The sequence below is a fragment of the Anthonomus grandis genome, chromosome 22, assembly GCF_022605725.1.
Source record: "Anthonomus grandis grandis chromosome 22, icAntGran1.3, whole genome shotgun sequence".
NCBI classification, from domain to species: domain Eukaryota; kingdom Metazoa; phylum Arthropoda; class Insecta; order Coleoptera; family Curculionidae; genus Anthonomus; species Anthonomus grandis.
In genome coordinates this window covers 26,893,809-26,913,056 of record NC_065567.1, presented here as the reverse complement: position 1 = coordinate 26,913,056, position 19,248 = coordinate 26,893,809, and the positions used below count along the sequence as shown (strand labels likewise).

At 34.3% G+C, this 19,248-nt stretch overlaps 1 protein-coding gene across 1 annotated transcript in view; it reads left to right on the top strand.

Annotated features, from left to right (window-relative positions):
• The window catches only part of LOC126749148 (transducin-like enhancer protein 4), a 99,155-nt gene that overhangs the window by 25,505 nt on the left and 54,402 nt on the right, over positions 1 to 19,248 (top strand). The window contains exon 5 of the mRNA XM_050458819.1: positions 11,938 to 12,075. Within this exon, the coding sequence (XP_050314776.1) occupies positions 11,938 to 12,075 (138 nt within the window). The remainder of the gene's footprint in view (positions 1 to 11,937; positions 12,076 to 19,248) is intronic.

Below are 19,248 nucleotides of genomic sequence, written 5' to 3'. Positions count from 1 at the left end.
CAATTTTTTTCTCTATAACTTAAAAACCCTTTAGAATTAAATTTTGAAAATTTGGTGTACTGCATAAACATTTCGTTGTGAATAAGATTCTAAATTCAAATTTTTTAAATTTTATTCAGGTGCGTCACATGCGGGGGTTGGTAAGGGTAAAACATCCCTTTTTCTTTTACTCTTTAGGTTATTGTGATTTTGTTTGAAAATTATAAAATTTTAGAGTCCTATACGTAAAAAAGGTACTCTTAGTTCAATTCGATAAAGCGTACCATTTACGAGAAAATCGAGTTTGAAAATTTTCTGATTGCGTATGTTTAATAGATAATAAAATTACTGGATACGCATTTAAAACGAAGTTGGCGATTGTTTTTTGGTTTTTGGCATTTAAATGACTGATAAATGTCATTGTAAAATACAATTTACTTTGTCAAAGTAAAATTAGTTTCATAGAGTGTTTTACAAATTACTATTTATTATTAATAAGAAGGGCATTGCCTTTGTTGAGTTTGTGTTTCTAAGTTTAAAAAGCAAACATGGATTTTACGTATCAAGAACAAGCTGATATTCACATTATGTTTGGAAGAGCATTTGGTAATTGTGTTGAAGCAAAACGATCATGAGGCATTTCCTAATCGACGAGTGCCACATCGTACGGTTTTCGCAAGAGTAGATCGTAATTTAAGGAAAACAGGTAAATTCAAAAATGTGAGTAATATCGCATAATATCTACTTAAATTTTGCTTAAGGAACATTTTAAAAACAGGAAGTTGTTGGGCGACCAAGAAATGTCAGAACCCTAGCGTTAGAAGAACGCGTGCTAAATCGTTTTGAAGAAGATCCATCTTTGAGCACTCGCATCATCGCAAATCAAGAAGGGTCCTCTCAGTAAACCGTATGGAGAATTTTGCACGATATGTTACTCTACCCTTATCATATTTAACGGGTTCAGGCTTTGGAAGAGCGAGATTTCCTTCCTCGTGTACACTTCTGTAATTGGCTAGAAGAAAACCGCGTTGCTTTTGAAATTTTTGAGAAGAAAATTTTATTTACTGACGAGGCCGGCTTCACAAGAAACGGAATTTTCAAATTCCACAACAACCACCTATGGACGGATGAGAATCCCCATGCTACGGTACAGAAGGCACATCAGCAGCAGTTTAGTTTAAATGTGTGGGCAGGAATAATCGATGGCCATTTAAAAGGACCTTTATTTATGCCGCAACGACTTAATGGACAAATTTACACAATTTTTTTACAGAATGAATTACCACAAGTATTAGAAAATCTACCACTTCAATTACGAGCACAAATGTGGTTTATGCACGATGGTGCTCCCCCACATTTTAGCATTCTCGCTAGAGAACATTTAAATAATGCCTATCAAAATCGCTGGATAGGTCGTGGAGGTCCAGTGCCATGGCCACCACGGTCTCCTGACCTAAACCCCCTTGATTTTTATTTATGGGGACACCTTAAACAACTAGTTTATTCCCGCCCTATACCCAATATTGATGTTCTCAGGCAAAGAATAGAGGAAGGATTTCAGACAATTAAAAACAATCCAAGAATTCTACCACGTGTGCACCATAATCTAATAAAAAGATTAAGAGCTTGCCGTGACGCGAATGGTAATAATTTTGAACACTTTCTATAAATTGTTAAATAAAATGTAAGTAAAAAGTGTTTTTACGCAATCAGAACATTTTTAAAGTCGCTTTTCTCGTAAATGGTACGCTCTATCGAATTGAACTAAGAATACCTTTTTTACGTATAAGACTCTAAATTTTTATAAGACTTTTAAGACTAAAATTTTATAATTTTCAAACAAAATCACAATAACCTAAAGAGTAAAAGAAAAAGGGATGTTTATGCAGTACACCAATTTTCAAAATTTAATTCTAAAGGATTTAAAAGTTATAGAGAAAAAATTGTCTTCAAGGGGTCCTATTCAAAGGGGCGTAGCTCTCTTAGGAAGCAATTTCGGACCCATATTAATATGAACTTTTTGCCTTATTTTCATACAAGGCTTACGCCCCTGGAAGGATGCCGCTTACTTTTGAATCACCCTGTATATATGGAAACAGTCCCTGTAGACCCCTCTTCATTTATTTGGGCCCCGGCCTTACAAGGTTTTACTCGCACGATTCTTTATTGATGCAAATTAAATTTTCAGCCAGAGCTACGGAAAGGATAGGGACCATTCCCTTTTCTCACTGTGCCCCCGGGAAAACGTAGTCGCGCCAAACTTAAAGTGCCAATTTCCAAACCGTTTTGAAATTTCCCCGTGCAGAAGGAAAGGAAATCTGTTTAGTTTTTGACGGGGCGGGTTTTCTTTTTGTTGCTGTTGGATAAATTGCAAAATATTTATTTCAAAAGGGGTTTTCAGAGATAACGCTTTTCATATTTAATTGGACGTAATAAAATCTGACTGAAAATCGATTTCACCTGATTTTTCAACGAATTTATTCCAAATTATAAAATACTGACATTTTTTATAGTTCTTTAGCTTGTAGAAGCTTTCTTTCTAGAAGTATATCTACGGCCAAGCCAAGCCAAAATAAAAACACCAAAAATCTTTTGACAGTAGCACATGGCTCTAATAACATCTCAAAGACGAAGAAGAAGAAATGGGACGTTTATAAAACTGACATTTTATGGTTAAGAGTAACTTGATGGTTAAAGTTAACTTTTGAAAAATGTTAATAATACCGGCCCTTAATAGAGCATTTGCCACTTGCGATGCGCCGCAACATGTATTTTATGCATGATGGAGCCACCTCAAAAACTCCTGTCGATACTTGGTAGAAACATTTACAGAGAATCAGGATTCATTGTGATGTGATACGGAACAATCCAGGGTTGTTGGTGTGGCGAGAACAGCAGTCCACGATTCGTCGTACCCGCGAGTGTATCAGACATCACGGAGTCCAAGTTAAACCTACTTATGAAATTTTTATTTAATTGTTTTTTTCTTAAGTTTACATTTTTTTTAAATAATTTCGTTAAGGTGCCTCTCTAAGAACCACACTGTATTTTTAAAAACATGTAATTTTTTAGATGAAACAGTTGATCCTTAATTATTTTTTTTCTCCAAAATGGTTTTTAGTTTAAGGTTCAAGCTATCCATAAATATTATTTTAGAGTCTTTATGATACAGGGTGCTAACAAATGTAAGCATTATAACGTACAACCTAGTCCGCCCCTGGTAAATGTGGTTTAAGGATTCCGTTTTAAGAGGTCATTTTAGTAAGAGGACATTTTTATTAAATTATATCAAGTACTTCAAAAGTTATTCGAGAAAAACCGATTTCCAACGGCGTCTTTAAGGGACGGGTCATATCTTCGTAGGAAGGCCCTATAGGAAAGTTCCATATTATTTTTTTATTTTTTACCCGAATTCGAGAGATTTCCCACATTTTCCGGAACACCTTGTATTATTGGCATGTCATGAAACATTCAGATCAGCTGCATGCAATTAGAGTAATCAATTGTTTGTGACACCTCCAACTGAGATGGCGTTACAAGAATAAAAATTGATTAATAACCTGTAACAAGAGTGATTACAGTTCAAGAGCCAACAGAACGCATTCAATTAAGTTATAGCGAATTTATCGTAGCAGGACAATGTAAACATGCATTGGCTATGGGCCTGCTAGTGAACTCGTAATTAAACCTTTTAAATATAAATGTGGCGGAACAATGTTGTAAAACACTATCACTAATTTATTTACCAGCGTGCATTATGTCGAACTGACTGGAAACTGCATTTATATTAACGGGTAATGGTGACCGCAATGTGTTAGTAGATGAGTGGCTTTGGGCCACACGTGACGTCACCGTTATTGTGTTTAACCAGAAAACCGCATTTGATTGTGGTTTGAGGTTCACTTGAAATACATTTAGTGCGATGCGTTGTTTTCGCCGGTTTATTCGAAACATTTCGATTTACTAGATGCCAATGAATGAAAGTGAAAAATTAGATGAAAAATTTTATATTTGTATTGAATATCTTATAGTGAGATAAAACTAAAACAATTATTATTATTATTCTAAGCAACATATATGAGCCATTTTGAACCTTCAGTAATACTTTGTTTACACTTGTCTGCTGCACGTTTCAACAATGCACACACACATATGTACATACATAATTTACAAAATAAACGTTATTGTTTACAAAATACAGATAGCACAAAGTCATTCCATTAATTTAATGTTTGTTTTATATTGTTTGTTTTATTTGCTTTTGTGTAAAAGGTATACTTGTTGGCGACGTGTATGTAGTACGTACATCGATGTTTGCCTTGCCGCTGAAAAATCAATAAGGTCTATGTTTGCTTTGAACGCGGGTTTTTGTTTTCCTTCCGTACACATTCATTAGAATTGTAATCCAAATGGGAAATTATAGGTTGTTTTTTTTAAATTAAAATATCACTCATTTATAAGGTGACCAACTTTCAAACGTAAAAAAAATTATATCCCAAATAAACGTCAAAATATATTAATTTAAATTAGTCGCAATGCTCGTGTATAATTTAATACGCCCTCATTAAAATCAGCATTTAATTATTAATATTTCCAATAATAAATGAATAGCCTCCAAATGTGCTCATTATAAAATATTGACTGATCATCGGTTTATCATTTTCGGTGTTTGCCAAACCATATTTAAATTATTAATTTATAATATTAATATTTATACGTGATTTTCAATATTGTTTATTAAACATTTTACTTTTGATGATGGACGAGCCGCCGTCGAGTTTAATAAACAATGTAAAACAAGTTTTATCCACATTCGTGTTCGTGAATAATTAGTATATCAAAATCGATTTAACAATTCAGCTATCAATTTCAAGTTTAAAAACCCTCATAGAAATAATTAATGACCCCTGGGAATAGTAGCGACCTCGCCAACTATACACTTCATCTAACCCATCAATTTATATTAGAAAATCAATATGAGGGCTTCTAATGCACCCCTTTCTTTTGTCAGTATTTTTCTATCGAACGTCGTTAAATACGGGTATCAGTAGGTTTTACGCGACCTTATTTACGTGGATGGCTTTTTAATATCATACATACGTGTCTTTTAGATCTGTTTTAATTTTTTTTTAATTTAAAATATAAAATGTTAATGTTTTTTCCACTGACAAAATTTTTTATTGCTTATCTGAGAATTTAATAATTGCTAATCATCGTCTATTTCTGTTTTTCAATTAAAATACAATTATTATTTATATGCCCTGCTTCCAAAAAATGTACAAATCTTCAGTAGTCAAACTTTCTTGGTTCTTAAGTACCCGATTTACAGCGAAATTATGAGCAATACTAAATAAAAACATATAAATATTTCAACGCATATACCATATAAAATAATACCAACCCACTAAGCCTTAATAAATAATATTTACTACGTAAAATTTTTTTATGAAACCAAAAAACCCTCCGTTCCTCCAATTACCGCATAACAACTGTGTCATAACAGGAAACTATGATTCACGTGCCCCCCATCCACTCCGTCTCCCTAACGATCTCCGTAAACACTCTCATCAAAATAAAATCGCCCCAGATGCAAAAAGAAACAACTTTTCCTTTGTTATTAATTGACGTCATCGAACCGTGTCCCCCTATCTGATATCCGAATTATTAAATACACCCTTAGAACGAGGGGATGATAAAACACGTACCCAATTCTTGATAACTTTCACTCCCCTATTTTCTCGCCCCTTTTGTGCCGACGAGGGTGAATATTACACCCTTAGTGGAGGCACTTATCCTTCACCCCGTTTTTGGGGATTTAATTTCCATGTATTTCTAAATTATTAATTTTCTTATATTATAACGGTCGGTGGAATGAATCTCTTTGGTGTAAATTTATGTGGTTTCTCAATTATATCATTATTTTTGGAAAGTTTGGAGTTACATAATTCATAAAGAGTAATTTATTCAGATATGTACAAAAGTGCTTAATAATTCATGGAAAAAATAGGAAATTTATGTCTATATCCTCGTTATATAAATCTTAGATAGTATATATTCTTTGCATTATTCGATATCCAATGAATATTCAATGGAGAATGTCCATTTGGAATTCGCTATTTGTTCTGTAGAGTATACTTTATTAGTTGTACCAATTTTGGAGAATGAGAATTTCCTTAAAATTAAAAAAGAAAAACATTTAAATTAGTAAATACAATTTATTCTTTATTACCTTTTGTCCTTTGTTGGCATATCAGAGCCATTTTCATAAGACTGTTGGCTTCTTATCAGCTCTATCATGATTTTACTTGGAGCATTTTTGAAAAGATCACTAAAATCCATAGACTAAAGACATTTTTCTTACAGGAATGCCTTGAAGATATAAAATAATTTCTCTCTTATTGACAACTTAATATCTTGATTTCTAGTGCGTAAAATGTTGTAATACCCTAACGGCTTTTCTAGTATTTTCAGAAAACATGATTAAAATCCATGCACTACAAATCAAGATATTGAAATTTTTCAACTGGAGTGCCTGGAAGTTAGTAACCTTTAGTAATGATAGTACCTTGAGTAAAAAATGGACTATGGGCTCAATGGAGATTCACTAATCACGAAACAGCACACTAATAACTAAAAGAACTTTTTTACATTTTATATTGATATCTGCTATTCAGGATGTGGTCCGTTATTCAGCTTCATATTTTTAGCTCTAATACACAACGAAAACAACATAAATTAGCAGCCCGATGAACTGAAACTTATAGACGATTTGTCAAAAGTATGACTTTATTTAATTTTCTACCCAAAAATTCTTATAAAAATATAGCCGCGTCAAACATTTTTAATCGCTGTTTGAAAATAATTTAAAATAGATCAACGGTTGCAAAAGCAATTTTAATCATTTTTTAGAAATCAATACTTTGGACAATAATAAGAATACAAATGGATATTCTAAACCGGTAGGTAGGTAATCCATTGGATGTGCAGTGCAATGCATATTCATTCCTTGTACTTGGATATACTGGATAATAATTGGATGTCCATTGGTCAAACAGAGCTATTTGGGATGTACAAATATTTTTATAAAAAAAATTATAAGAGATACTTTGGCAAATTTTAAGAAATGCCGAGATTTTTACTCACAATTTATATGCAGTTTTATTAATATTACGTCAAACAAAAAAGTTCCTATTTGATTCACTTGTTGTTGAAGACATATACAGTGCGAACGTAAAGGTTGGAATAAATTCATTTAAAATTCAGGGGTATGTTCAAAAAAAAAACGCTCGGACATGTCGATTTTTATTTTTAACTGCGGGTTTTCTTACTATAATTTTATGTATACAGGGTGGCCCAAAAATAAGTTACGGTCATCAACGTAATTTTTTTAAATGTAAACACCTATTTTTTATTTTAGATTTAGGTTCTACATCAAATTCTAAGTACATTTCATGTACCATGTCCTATACCTAAACTCGACCGTTGACGATTGAACACAATAAAAGGCTATTTTTGGAAGAGTTATTTATATCAAGCAACCTATCAGTTATTGTTTGGTTATTTACATTTGTGGTTGGTGTTTTTGATTGTTAACTTGTCACAATTTGTTGACATCAAATAATTTTGAGTGAATTTAGTTTGATTTAGATGCCTAAGCAAAGTTTTGCTTGTGTTAAGTATATCAAAAGATAAAATTAAAATTTCAAAAAATGGTACGTCTTAGTGAGCGAGAGCGAATAGAGATTTTGATGATGATTGGTTATGGAAACAGGATGCGCACTCAGATGGAAGTCTGTGAAATTTATCATGCCAAGTATCCTGATAGGCCACGTATATCTCAAAGTACTGTCAGTAAAATAGAACAGAAATATCGGGATTTGGGTCATGTCAGGGATAATTATACGAAAGGTCGGTCAAGTATATCAGAAGAGAAGCAACTAAATGTTTTGCTGGCAGTTGAAGAAGATTGCCATAAAACGACTCGCAATATTGCGTTAGAAAATCAGATATCCCAGACATCCGTCGTTAAGTATAAATAAATGGCACCCTTACAAAGTTCAATTGGTTCATGAACTAAATGAAGATGACCCAGATAGGCGTTTAGAATTTTGTGAGAGACTTATGGACTTGTGCCATGCTAATCCACAATTTTCAAAAAAAATTGTATTTTCTGATGAGGCAACGTTTTGTCTTCATGGTAGTGTAAACCGGCAAAACTGCCGATATTGGACTACTGAAAATCCGCATTGGATGATGGAGTGCCACAGCCAAGTCCCTCAAAAAGTAAATGTTTGGGCGGGGGTGATTGAAAACAGGGTTATAGGGCCCTTTTTCTTTGAAGGATACTTGAATGGTGAGAGGTATTTAGAGTTTTTAGAAAATGACTTGGTTCCATGCCTTGCCACTTTATACCCCGATCCAGAAGACCCGGATATATTAGATAATTCCTTATGGTATCAGCAAGATAGAGCTCCAGCCCATTACACTCGTCCCGTGCGCCAGTACCTGGATACCGTTTTCCCTGGACGTTGGATTGGTCGGAGGGGTGCAATTGAATGGCCGGCCAGATCGCCGGATCTGACTCCTTTAGATTTTTTTTTGTGGGGGTATCTTCTAAGTCCAAAGTTTATGTTAATCGGCCAAACAACATTGAAGACTTAAAAATTAGAATAACGGAAGAAATAAGATTGATAGAACCTTCTGTTATCGATAACGTTTTACAAGAATTTCAGCATCGACGATGGGATATTGCCAAGAGGTTCGTGGCAGCCATTTTCAACACTTAATAAATTAATTAAAATATTTTTATGTATTCTTGCTTGGTATAAATAACTCTTCCAAAAATAGCCTTTTATTGTGTTCAATCGTCAACGGTCGAGTTTAGGTATAGGACATGGTACATGAAATGTACTTAGAATTTGATGTAGAACCTAAATCTAAAATAAAAATAGGTGTTTACATTTAAAAAAATTACGTTGATGACCGTAACTTATTTTTGGGCCACCCTGTATACATAAAATTATAGTAAGAAAACCCGCAGTTAAAAATAAAAATCGACATGTCCGAGCGTTTTTTTTTTGAACATACCCCTGAATTTTAAATGAATTTATTCCAACCTTTACGTTCGCACTGTATAAAGAATGCGTTCCTGTTTGTGTTATAATATTAAAAAGCACCTTGTATAATAAAGGTATGGGGCAGACCGTTATACTGAAACATTTCAGTGTAAAAAAGTATAATGGAAAACGCACATCGATTCAAACGGTTCATGATCGAATCAATGGCCACTTTCCCCGAGGCTCCGGTTTTAACGATACACAAAGGATCCGCCGTCTTCAGTTTCCCCCCCATTCTTTACCCTCTTTTGACCCCCTTACCATTACATTGAAGAACAAATTTTCCTCAAATACGAAAAATAAAAATTCCAACCCCACAGCCCTAAATTTAACCCTTAAACACAATCCGTCAAGCGTGGAAACAAGGGCTGCAACCCACCGATCCTGCTTATATCGTCATTAAATTTAAAGGGTCCCGACTCTTGTTGATTTTCCCTTACGATTTCAATTATACAATAGGGAGATTAGGCGTTGGGGTGGCATATACAGATGAATGGATACGTTACATTTTTTAGAAGGGGTGCCCGACCACAAAGGGTGTTAATTAAAGTTGGTTTAGGGCCGGCTGTGTTTGGATACAAGAACGAAGGGTGAAGCCTGAAGGGGGATTAATAAATTGGGGCGTCATTGAAGAAAACTGGAATAAATTAGACGTTAGTTCGAAAACGTGCCCATTTAGGTCGGAATTAATAACCGCTACCCTGTATATTTGGAAAAAAAGAACCTCCAATAAACAATATTATCCTCCGTTCCATCTCCCCGTTCTTTTAGTCAAAGGGGAGCTCTCGAAATCCCTCTTGAATAAATTACGTGAAGGGTGTGTTATTTATCAGATTCGGAATGTATGTTACCGGCTGTGGTGCGGGCCGGCGCCCTCTTTCTGCGGGGCCCCAGGTGTGTTTACCAGGCACAAGGTGACGTTTTCATTTTCCCCCATGCGAGAATAATAATATTCATAAGTTGACGATGCCCCCGTGCTTAACCTTTACGGCCGCCGGTGTAGGGATCTTCGCTGTTTGTTAAACAGAGATTTACACTTAATTGGGTTTTATCTCTCTAATTTTCACGCGGGTAATTAACGGTAGAGCTTGTAAACAAGTTTATATGAAGGAGTAAACTTGATTTTAGGGGTGATAATCGCTAAAATATATATGGTGATCTCGTCATGCTCCTGCACTACAAAAAATAATTTTCAGTAACTTTACGTCGGCCATAAAGAGATCCACGTAAAATTCTGTTTGTTTTTTTGGAATATCGAACGCCTTAAATATTTACTTTATTTGTGGAAATGCATAACATTCTTTGAAACCTACATGTCGTTTGGAATTATTCCTATGATGATTACTGCATTTATTACCCTTTAATAAAAAAGTGCTTCGTCTTTAACTTCGCGATTCCGTTAAATTATTAAAATATTATTAAAAGGTGTTCAGATTGAAGCCCCTGACTCCCCCTTTCCTGATTTTTGTGGTTTCCTTTGACCTAAGAACCCCCGGGACTAAAAATCCCATTAAAATTACAACATTTTAAGAAAAAACACATATATTTTTAAAACTTAGCATTTCTATAGGTATATTTATTTACCTAAATAGAAGGGTTTAGTGGAAACCAAGTAAAACTGCTACGAAAGCACACTAAACCGGGAAAACAGCCCTAATACAACAGTACACCTAATTACAACATCTTTGAAATCCTATTATTGATGGACTCACGTGGTCTTTTAAAAAAAGACTTTATACTTGGTCTTGGATTTCTAGAACATCTTTATGTGGTAAGGATTTGGAGGAGAAGGAAATTTTCAAGATTAAAGTTGACCAAGAAACCTCGAGTTATCAAAAAATACAACTGTTAATCTAAATTGAAAAGGGTAAGCTTAAAGCGGCATCATCGCTTACCGAGCGGAAGAAAATAAATTAAAATATATTTTAAAACCCAATCTAACGGTGTCTACCTATTCGTTAGATTCTACCAATAATACTATGCTTAATTAAAACCTATTCCCAACCCAAGTCTGCAACGTACAAAAACAATGCAAATGCACCTTAACTGAATCTCCGACAGCAGTGTTTAGTGTTGATTATGAAAACATCCAAATAATGTAATTATCAGGGGTACTTCGGAAGCTCTAATCAAGGTACAAAAGGTGAACACAATCTAAAAGAAGCTTAAGTGAGGTAAATTAGCCGATGTGTCTTACAGAATAAAACAATTGTTCAATTCGCCAAACTATAGGTTCCATTTATTACTAGTTATACTTTTGTCGTGAAAAGTTATTTGTAACAGTGATTTTAAAATGTTACAATCAGTTTAAAAAAATATTCATTTCTTAGAAATTATTAGGACATTTTCTGCAATGTTTTTGAACGTTCAAATACATCCACTACCATTATACGAGGTGTCTCTAAAAAGTCTGTACAAAATCTTAGGACATATTCCTGAGATCAAAATAACCGATTAAAAGCCACTTACCTTAATCCAAAGTTGCTTACCGGTAAAATTAACCGATATCAAAATATTTCGTGTTTTAGTCTTTGATGCCGCACCGGAATATTATCAAATTGGAGTGAAATTTTTTATGTTGTTACTTTTAACGTAGTTTAATGAAAAACAATAATTCATTTAAAGTAACCTTAATTATTATAAAATAATATTTAACTAATTTTATAAATAAAAAATAATATTGCATAACAAGTTACTTATATTTTAGGAATGTATAGCTTAAAGAACATTTATATTAATTGTATACGATGGTGTTTTTATATTTAAAATAAACTGATGATTAATGAATGAATTTCCCACTAATAATTTTCCGCCCTATTAAACTCGATTTATTTTGTTACAGACTGAAATAGCAAAGAGACTGAACGCAATTATAGCACAAATTCTACCTTTTCTTTCACAAGAACACCAACAGCAGGTCGCGACAGCAGTGGAACGAGCAAAGCAAGTGACTATGACCGAATTAAATGCTATAATTGGGGTAAGTGTTTATCGATCGGGCATGTGAAATTTTCTTATTAATGTGTCCATGCAAGAGAGTTATCACATGTTTATAATATTTAAAAAATAAATAAACGTTACTCGCTATGAGTAAATTCTAAACATAGAAATAACAGCGGCCAAAGCAAACTAGCCCAGTGTAAACACACCTCCGCTTAGTTCCGACAATAAAAATAAAGTGTTTTCTATTTACAATTCATTTTTCTCTCCGGGTAAAAGTTTGCTTTTAGCAAACAGCGATCTTGGCAATTTCTTGTGTAAATATTACCGATGCGTTCTCTTCCGTTCCCGTTGTATATTTATTACGCTGTGTAAACGCGGTGTTAAAATAAGCGCTAACAAACCAGAAAGAAGATAAGTAAATGAGCACTACTAACACTTGATTTTTTTTATTAATAATTTAAACTAGATTTATCGTTATAACCGAATTATGTGTCGTAATAACCATTCCACGTTACTTTTATTACCGCATCGTCCATATTTCTCGCCTCTTTATGTAAGACATCAATAAAAACTGTATACTTCTTTCTGGTAGGTAGTATTTCCCGTTGCCTTCACGCATCCTCTGAACGTTAAACGGCAAAGGATAAGAATATAAAACGGCTGTTGAAATTTATGCGTTCCCCGTGTACCGAGCAGGTCGTGTATACGGATAATCCGACAAAACAAGAAGTGTGCAAACCTGATATAGAAAGATCCCGGCTGAATATCAATTGTGTTTGCGAGGCGGGAATGCCCTTAGGGACTCCCCTTTTGCTCCCTTTTGCCGCTTCCTCTTTTACTCCATTTTAAAGGTCCAAAACGCCGAGAGCCGTAACTATACAGGTTGGTGCATTCAGTCGTATGTCCGGAGTTGGATCAATACAATTAAAAATAAGAAACTAAATACAAAGATCAGAAGATTAATCAATGAATCATATTAAGCACACAAATCAAATAAACGGAATTGACTTTTCTATACTTCTGCTACTAGTTGCAAATAAATCTAAATCACAATTTTTGTGTCACATTGTTACCTCATTTTATCAACATTAGGTCGAGTAGTAGGTCGAGTACCATGGATACTTTTTTTTTACTTTCGTTTTTTATTCTGTTAAAATAGATGCTCCAGTTTGATAGAAATATGCACAAATTAGTGTCTTGTTTGATTATACTAATCAAGAATACACAAACATGCTGCTAGTATACGGATGTTGTAATCAAAGTAGTAAAGCAGCAGTGGTTGAATACCACCACCGGTATCCATATTGAAGAATACCTGATAGACGAGTATGTCGGTTAACTGTTAACTGAAAACAACAAAATCATTTCCAAACTCTTCTCTCCAGCAGCACCCAAAGATGTAATACTAGATAGTGTTGAACGGTCGCTCTGGTTTTACCCAAATGACTGTATGGAAACCAATCCATAACTTTGGTTCGCACCCAAATCATCTGAAACCAATTGTATTAAAATTGTATTAATGTACGTATATATAGTTATATCAAATTTAAATAAACAAACTGAGCTATTAGATTAGCTATTAACGATGAAATCAGCTGTTATTCATGCGTATTATTTTGAAAAACAATGATTTTTGAAAACAATTTCTTACTGGTAAGTTGTGTGGGGCGGGTAGAGGGGTAAGGGTGGGATTAGTAAAAATCAGTTTTTTGCAGAAAGGTAATAAAAATATCTACAGTTCTTGTATCTATACTTTTCTCAGTATTTAGTATTTCAATTCAGTATATAAGTATTGAAAAAATGTAAGTTTTTTCTTGGTTCTAGGCAGCTTTTCATTATCTAGGTTCAAAAATACAGTTTTTTAAATTGAAACTATTGGTATATTTATCATCCGTTTCCCGGGTGGTGCGTCGCCGAGCGGAACATAGGAAAACCCATGTAAATTTTAAAAGGGTCAATTATTGGCTTCCCTGTACTTTCTACAGAAAAAATGCAAGATAACTTTTTGAGGAGACCAATCTGGTAAACCCTTGTGCAAAGTTTCAAAAAATTTTAATAAGCTAATCTTGAATTATTCAATTAAATGTAATTGTAAAATTAGCAAATTTTCGGTTCAGGTAAAAGCAAATGGGCACCAGTAAAATGAATATTGTCACTGACGTGAGGAAAAGTGTCAATAAATCAGTGACAGTCGATATTTGAAAACAAGTATGAATTATTCAATCGACGAAAAAATAGCCATAATTAAGTGGAATTATGCGGGAAACAGTTTTAGAGCAGTATCTGAAATATTTTTAGTTTATTTTCCCACCAAGCCAAAAAAAACATTTCTTGTATTCGGCTGTACGTCAGATTTGACAAAGCTTTATAACAAATTGTTTGCTGGTGGCTGGTGTCTGGTTTTACCTGAACCGAAAATTTGGAAATTTTGCAATTACATTTAATTGAATAATTCAAGATTCGCTTATTAAAACTTTTTTGAAACTTTGCACGAGGGTTTGCTAGATTGGTCACTTCAAAAAGTTATCTTACATTTTCTCTGTAGAATGTACAGGGAAGCCAATAATTTACACCTTAAAATTTACATGGGATTTCCTATGTTTCGCTTAACGACGCATCACCCGGTAGTTCATATAATAAACTTCGATGCACGCCATGAAGCGAAACGATACAACGTTGCCGCATCTTACACTCTTTTAATATAAAATTATTAAAAACACACTGGTAGTACCGTGAAAAATAATCGGATTACTGATGAATGCGGTTCTATTGGCAACGTTATCGCCGGTTTCACGGTTTGGAGCAAATAATTCTCGGCAAATCCTTAAACGGGGGTCCGAGCCAATTTGAAATAATTGAAATAACTGAAATATGACTGGCGCTTTCGCCGATTATTAAGAATTATTTCAAATCGCTCCGAGGTGCGGATTTGTTGTGTGTTGAAATATGCGCCTTCACCAATCTATTAGTATTATTATTTCAAATTGTCCCAGACATATGTAGGTTTAAGGTTCCTTAGATTCACTCGCCTGGAATGTATATTATGCGATGTGATTTTATTAAATTTTGGTAGATAAGAAGTTTGTGTTATTTGAGTGTTGAATGCGTATTTGGAAAGCGGTTTTGTTTTGTTTTATTTGGGTGGCATTTAGTGTTGTAGTAAGATGAATACGGTGTGGATGTCTTTGTGCCTTTTATGTAATGCTGTAAGTAAATTATGTTTAATTACAGTTTATTTTTTAGTCTAGGAGCTATACCGGGCGGTGCGTCGCCGAGCGAAACATAGGAAATCTCATCTAAATTTTAAGGGGATCAATTTAGTTCATTGTTGAGGGTAAATGTACATTCATCGGTAAAACAAATATTTCTTAAAAAATTCCTATCATGATTTGCTCTTTCTATCATTTCAAAACAAAATGCCATTCTTCGCTCTTCATCTCCTTCCTGCAGCTCTTGATGTTTTTCGAATTTATACGAATAATATTTGTGTTTTTTTAAAGTGCGCAGTACCGTTGTATGATGTTTATTTACCTCTTGCCCAAGAACCGTCGTACTAACCATCTTGTTTTCCTCCACACTCAGTATCTCTGTTCTCTCTTTCTTCGGCTCTATTTTCGATATCCTGAGTTGAACATTTACAATTAATTATTACGGTAACTTTGGACTTGAACTTATTGATAATACGTTTAATAGTTGAAATGGACGGAATAGGCTTGGTGAGGAAATAAACTGAAAACATTTCAGATACTGCTCTAAAACTGTTTCCCGCATAATGCCACTTAATTGTGGCTATTTTTTCGTCGTTTGAATAATCAATAAATTAATTGTTTTCAAATATCGAGTGTCACTGATTTATTGACACTTTTCCTCACGTCAGTGACAATATTCATTTTACTGGTGCCCATTTGGTTTTACCTGAACCGAAAATTTGCTAATTTTGCAATTACATTTAATTGAATAATTTAAGATTCGCTTATTAAAATTTTTTGAAACTTTGCACTAGGGTTTGCCAGATTGGTCTCCTCAAAAAGTTATCTTACATGTTTTTTGTAGAAAGTACAGGGAAGCCAATAATTGACCTCCTTAAAATTTACATGAGATTTCCTATGTTCCGCTCGGCGACGCACCACCCGGTATGGTCAAGGTATATTTATTAAACGGTAAATTTTTATGAAATAATAATTTTTCTATCTTCGATTAAAGCCTCCTACATAAACTGGTTCGTTTGTATGAGATCAAGGTGTATGAGAACCCTTAGACTTCGTATACCTCTGAAACATCCATTTTACAGACCACACATAATACAGAGTAGAGACCAGGCAGACGGGGGCTGTTTATCGAATTTTCCTCGACGTCGTCTTCGTCGTCGTCGTCGCCTCCGAGAACTCCCAGAAGCCGGTGAATTTAACAAATTAAGACAATTAGCGGTTCGGCTTTCGGGGCCCCTATCTCGAATAATTCCGCTAAAATATACATTGTGTAACAGTATTACTGCCATATTTAAATAAAGCTGTTTGCTCAAACTGTTAGCGGAAGGTATTATTCGTTTTGCGCCTTCACGTTAATTACATAATATTTTGCTGTTGTTATTTCTATTTCTATTCTTATTGTTATTCTTATTAATTTTTTTGATTCCCGTATCTCCTGAAATTCCCAAGGAATTTTTATATTGTTTTGTCCAGATATTAACAATCAATAACTAAATTGATTTATAGTGGCTATAACTGTTTGTAAAAATTACTTAAAAAGTCCAATGTTAAAAAAAATGAAAAAGGCTCCCAAAGGATTTGAATTAATTTTTTTTTCTATAATAAATATCTAAACGTATTTGAGATCGTTGCAAAGCAGTTTAACATGTCATCGAAGGAAAGGAAAAAATGTTCTGGACATCTTGATCGGTCAGGCGGTTGATTCTTTAATTATTATTCCATAGGGTGGTGACAGCTCTTCATCAGATGACGAAGATTATAATTTAATTATTTATGATATATTTCAGTGTGTATCCATGGAAAGCTCATAAACCGACTCAAAATCAGGAAAACTCGGGGTGCACTCCATAAAAAAGAATTAATTTCGCAATGCAAACTATAGAAGTGGCATACATTATTGGAAGGTTACTCTGTACCCCTTTTGCATACTTAATAAGGTTTTATTACTCTCTACCTATTTGAAAGAGACTATAGTGATGGACAATGATTCTTGGCTCTATCGAAAATGTACGGTTCTTGACTCAACAAAACGTAAATATTCATTAATTATTTGAAAAAATCCTTCTGTAAAATAAAACGTATATAGAAATAATGTCAACCGAACACAGTTTCTATGGAAATTAGTTCGACCCTGTTCCAACTAAGGGCGACCGCCGCTATTAACGAGTGGCGTCGGTGGTGTGTAAACTAAGCCTTAATAAGGATAACTAGTGCACAGTTTACAATTTGCTGGTGTTTGCCGGGCTTCGACACCGGTAAGAGAGACAAAACCGGTTGTGTCGGTTAAGCTAGAAAGGGAACACCGGGGAGTCCTGCAGGAGAGCAGAGAGAGACTCCCTTAATTACCGTTGCCTGTAAATTTAATTTAGTCCATGTAAATTTCCGGAATCCCGCAAACCGTGTTTCGCGTGGACGTGGACGGTTGTTTATGATGTCGGTTTTCGCACTGATAACGATTGGTTTCGAGTGACTGAAACTTTATGCACCCGTTTGCATAATTTTATTTTCTTTAATCGAACTCAAGAGCTGAAGCACTTATAACTTCTGACTTTTTTTTAAACAAGTTGCTGTTATAAATTGAATGAACTGGACTTCAGGATTGTTTATGGGTATGGGCGAAAAAAAATTCAAATCCAGTTTAAGATGGAAAAAAGGGTCTTTTTTTTCTAATTCGATTACGCGCAGTAGTGGCGTAACTAATTTATTCGAAAGTTGCTCCGCCTGTAAAGTTGTAAATTATATTTTACACGAAACAAAGCGGGACCCCGTTCCGGGCTCGGTAAGGACGCCATTTTACGCGATTACCAAGCGCTTTGTAACTTTGACTCAACTTTCTATTATGACGGTTTTCAGGCAAAAATCGGATTAGCTCGGTTAGGCAGTTCTTTTCGTTTAAACTAGGAGAACACGTGCGACGAAGCACAACTAACATATACTTTTTTTTTAAGATTTCCTTTGACGTAACTGAAACCCTAAGTTAAAAAAAAATCAATTCACCGATTGATATCACACTCATATTATTTTATTGGCAGCCAATAAAATCGGGAGTAAGTGTTTAAAAGCGGTCAAAAATGAAATGGCCGAATGAAAAACCCGACGGTCCGTGTCCCGTTTTTTAATCACCCCTCACGATAAAATATGTTTTGCATTTGTCGTCATTTGAAATATGAATTTTTCCGGTGAAACCGCTATCAAATAGCCCAAATTCGTTATTGACAACTGGGAGTGAATTTTTAGACTTTTTTTTAGGGGAAAAACACGTATTTTACCAGTTGTTGTCTTTTTTTAATTAGTTCACAGGTTTTGATGATTGGGTAAACACAGACAGTTTCATTTAATTATAAATTTATGCATAAATAAGTAATGGAAGTAAATTTTAAAATAAAAGATGCCATCGGTTATTATTCATAAAGTCATAAAGAACGTTTTATCCAGTTCCCAATCCATTTTTCTCCTTATACCCAGCCATATCTCTCCACTACGATTCGGAAACGGTAAAATGCGTCTTTGCCATGAAATATTTATATTATAGTTAGATTTTTGCATGGATAATGTAAAACGAACGAATCTGAGAGCCGGAAACGAAGCGGGACGAATATTATATATAGAGGTAGCATGTCTGCTCGCATTTTGAAATCGCGTATATTTTCCATTTCGCCTTTATTGGAAACATATCTGCTAAAAATGGAGTTCGCGTGTTAGCATGAATACTGAGATTTTTATTAGAGGCAGAAATTTTCCGGAACGAATATTTCAGTAGTCTAGTGTTCGTGGGTCCTCCCACAGTCGGACAATCTACAACAGTAGTGTTTGCCAATGCCTCACATTAGCCTTTCTAAAATTCTTCTGCTCCCTTATGTAACATAGACAGGATGTCCCGGAAAATGTAAAAAATCTGTTGGATTCAGTCAGTCATGTTGTTTTTCATCATCAACATCAGTTCCAATCAATTTTATTAATTTTTATTTTAAAAATTAAATTTTATTTTCTATAGTTCAAAA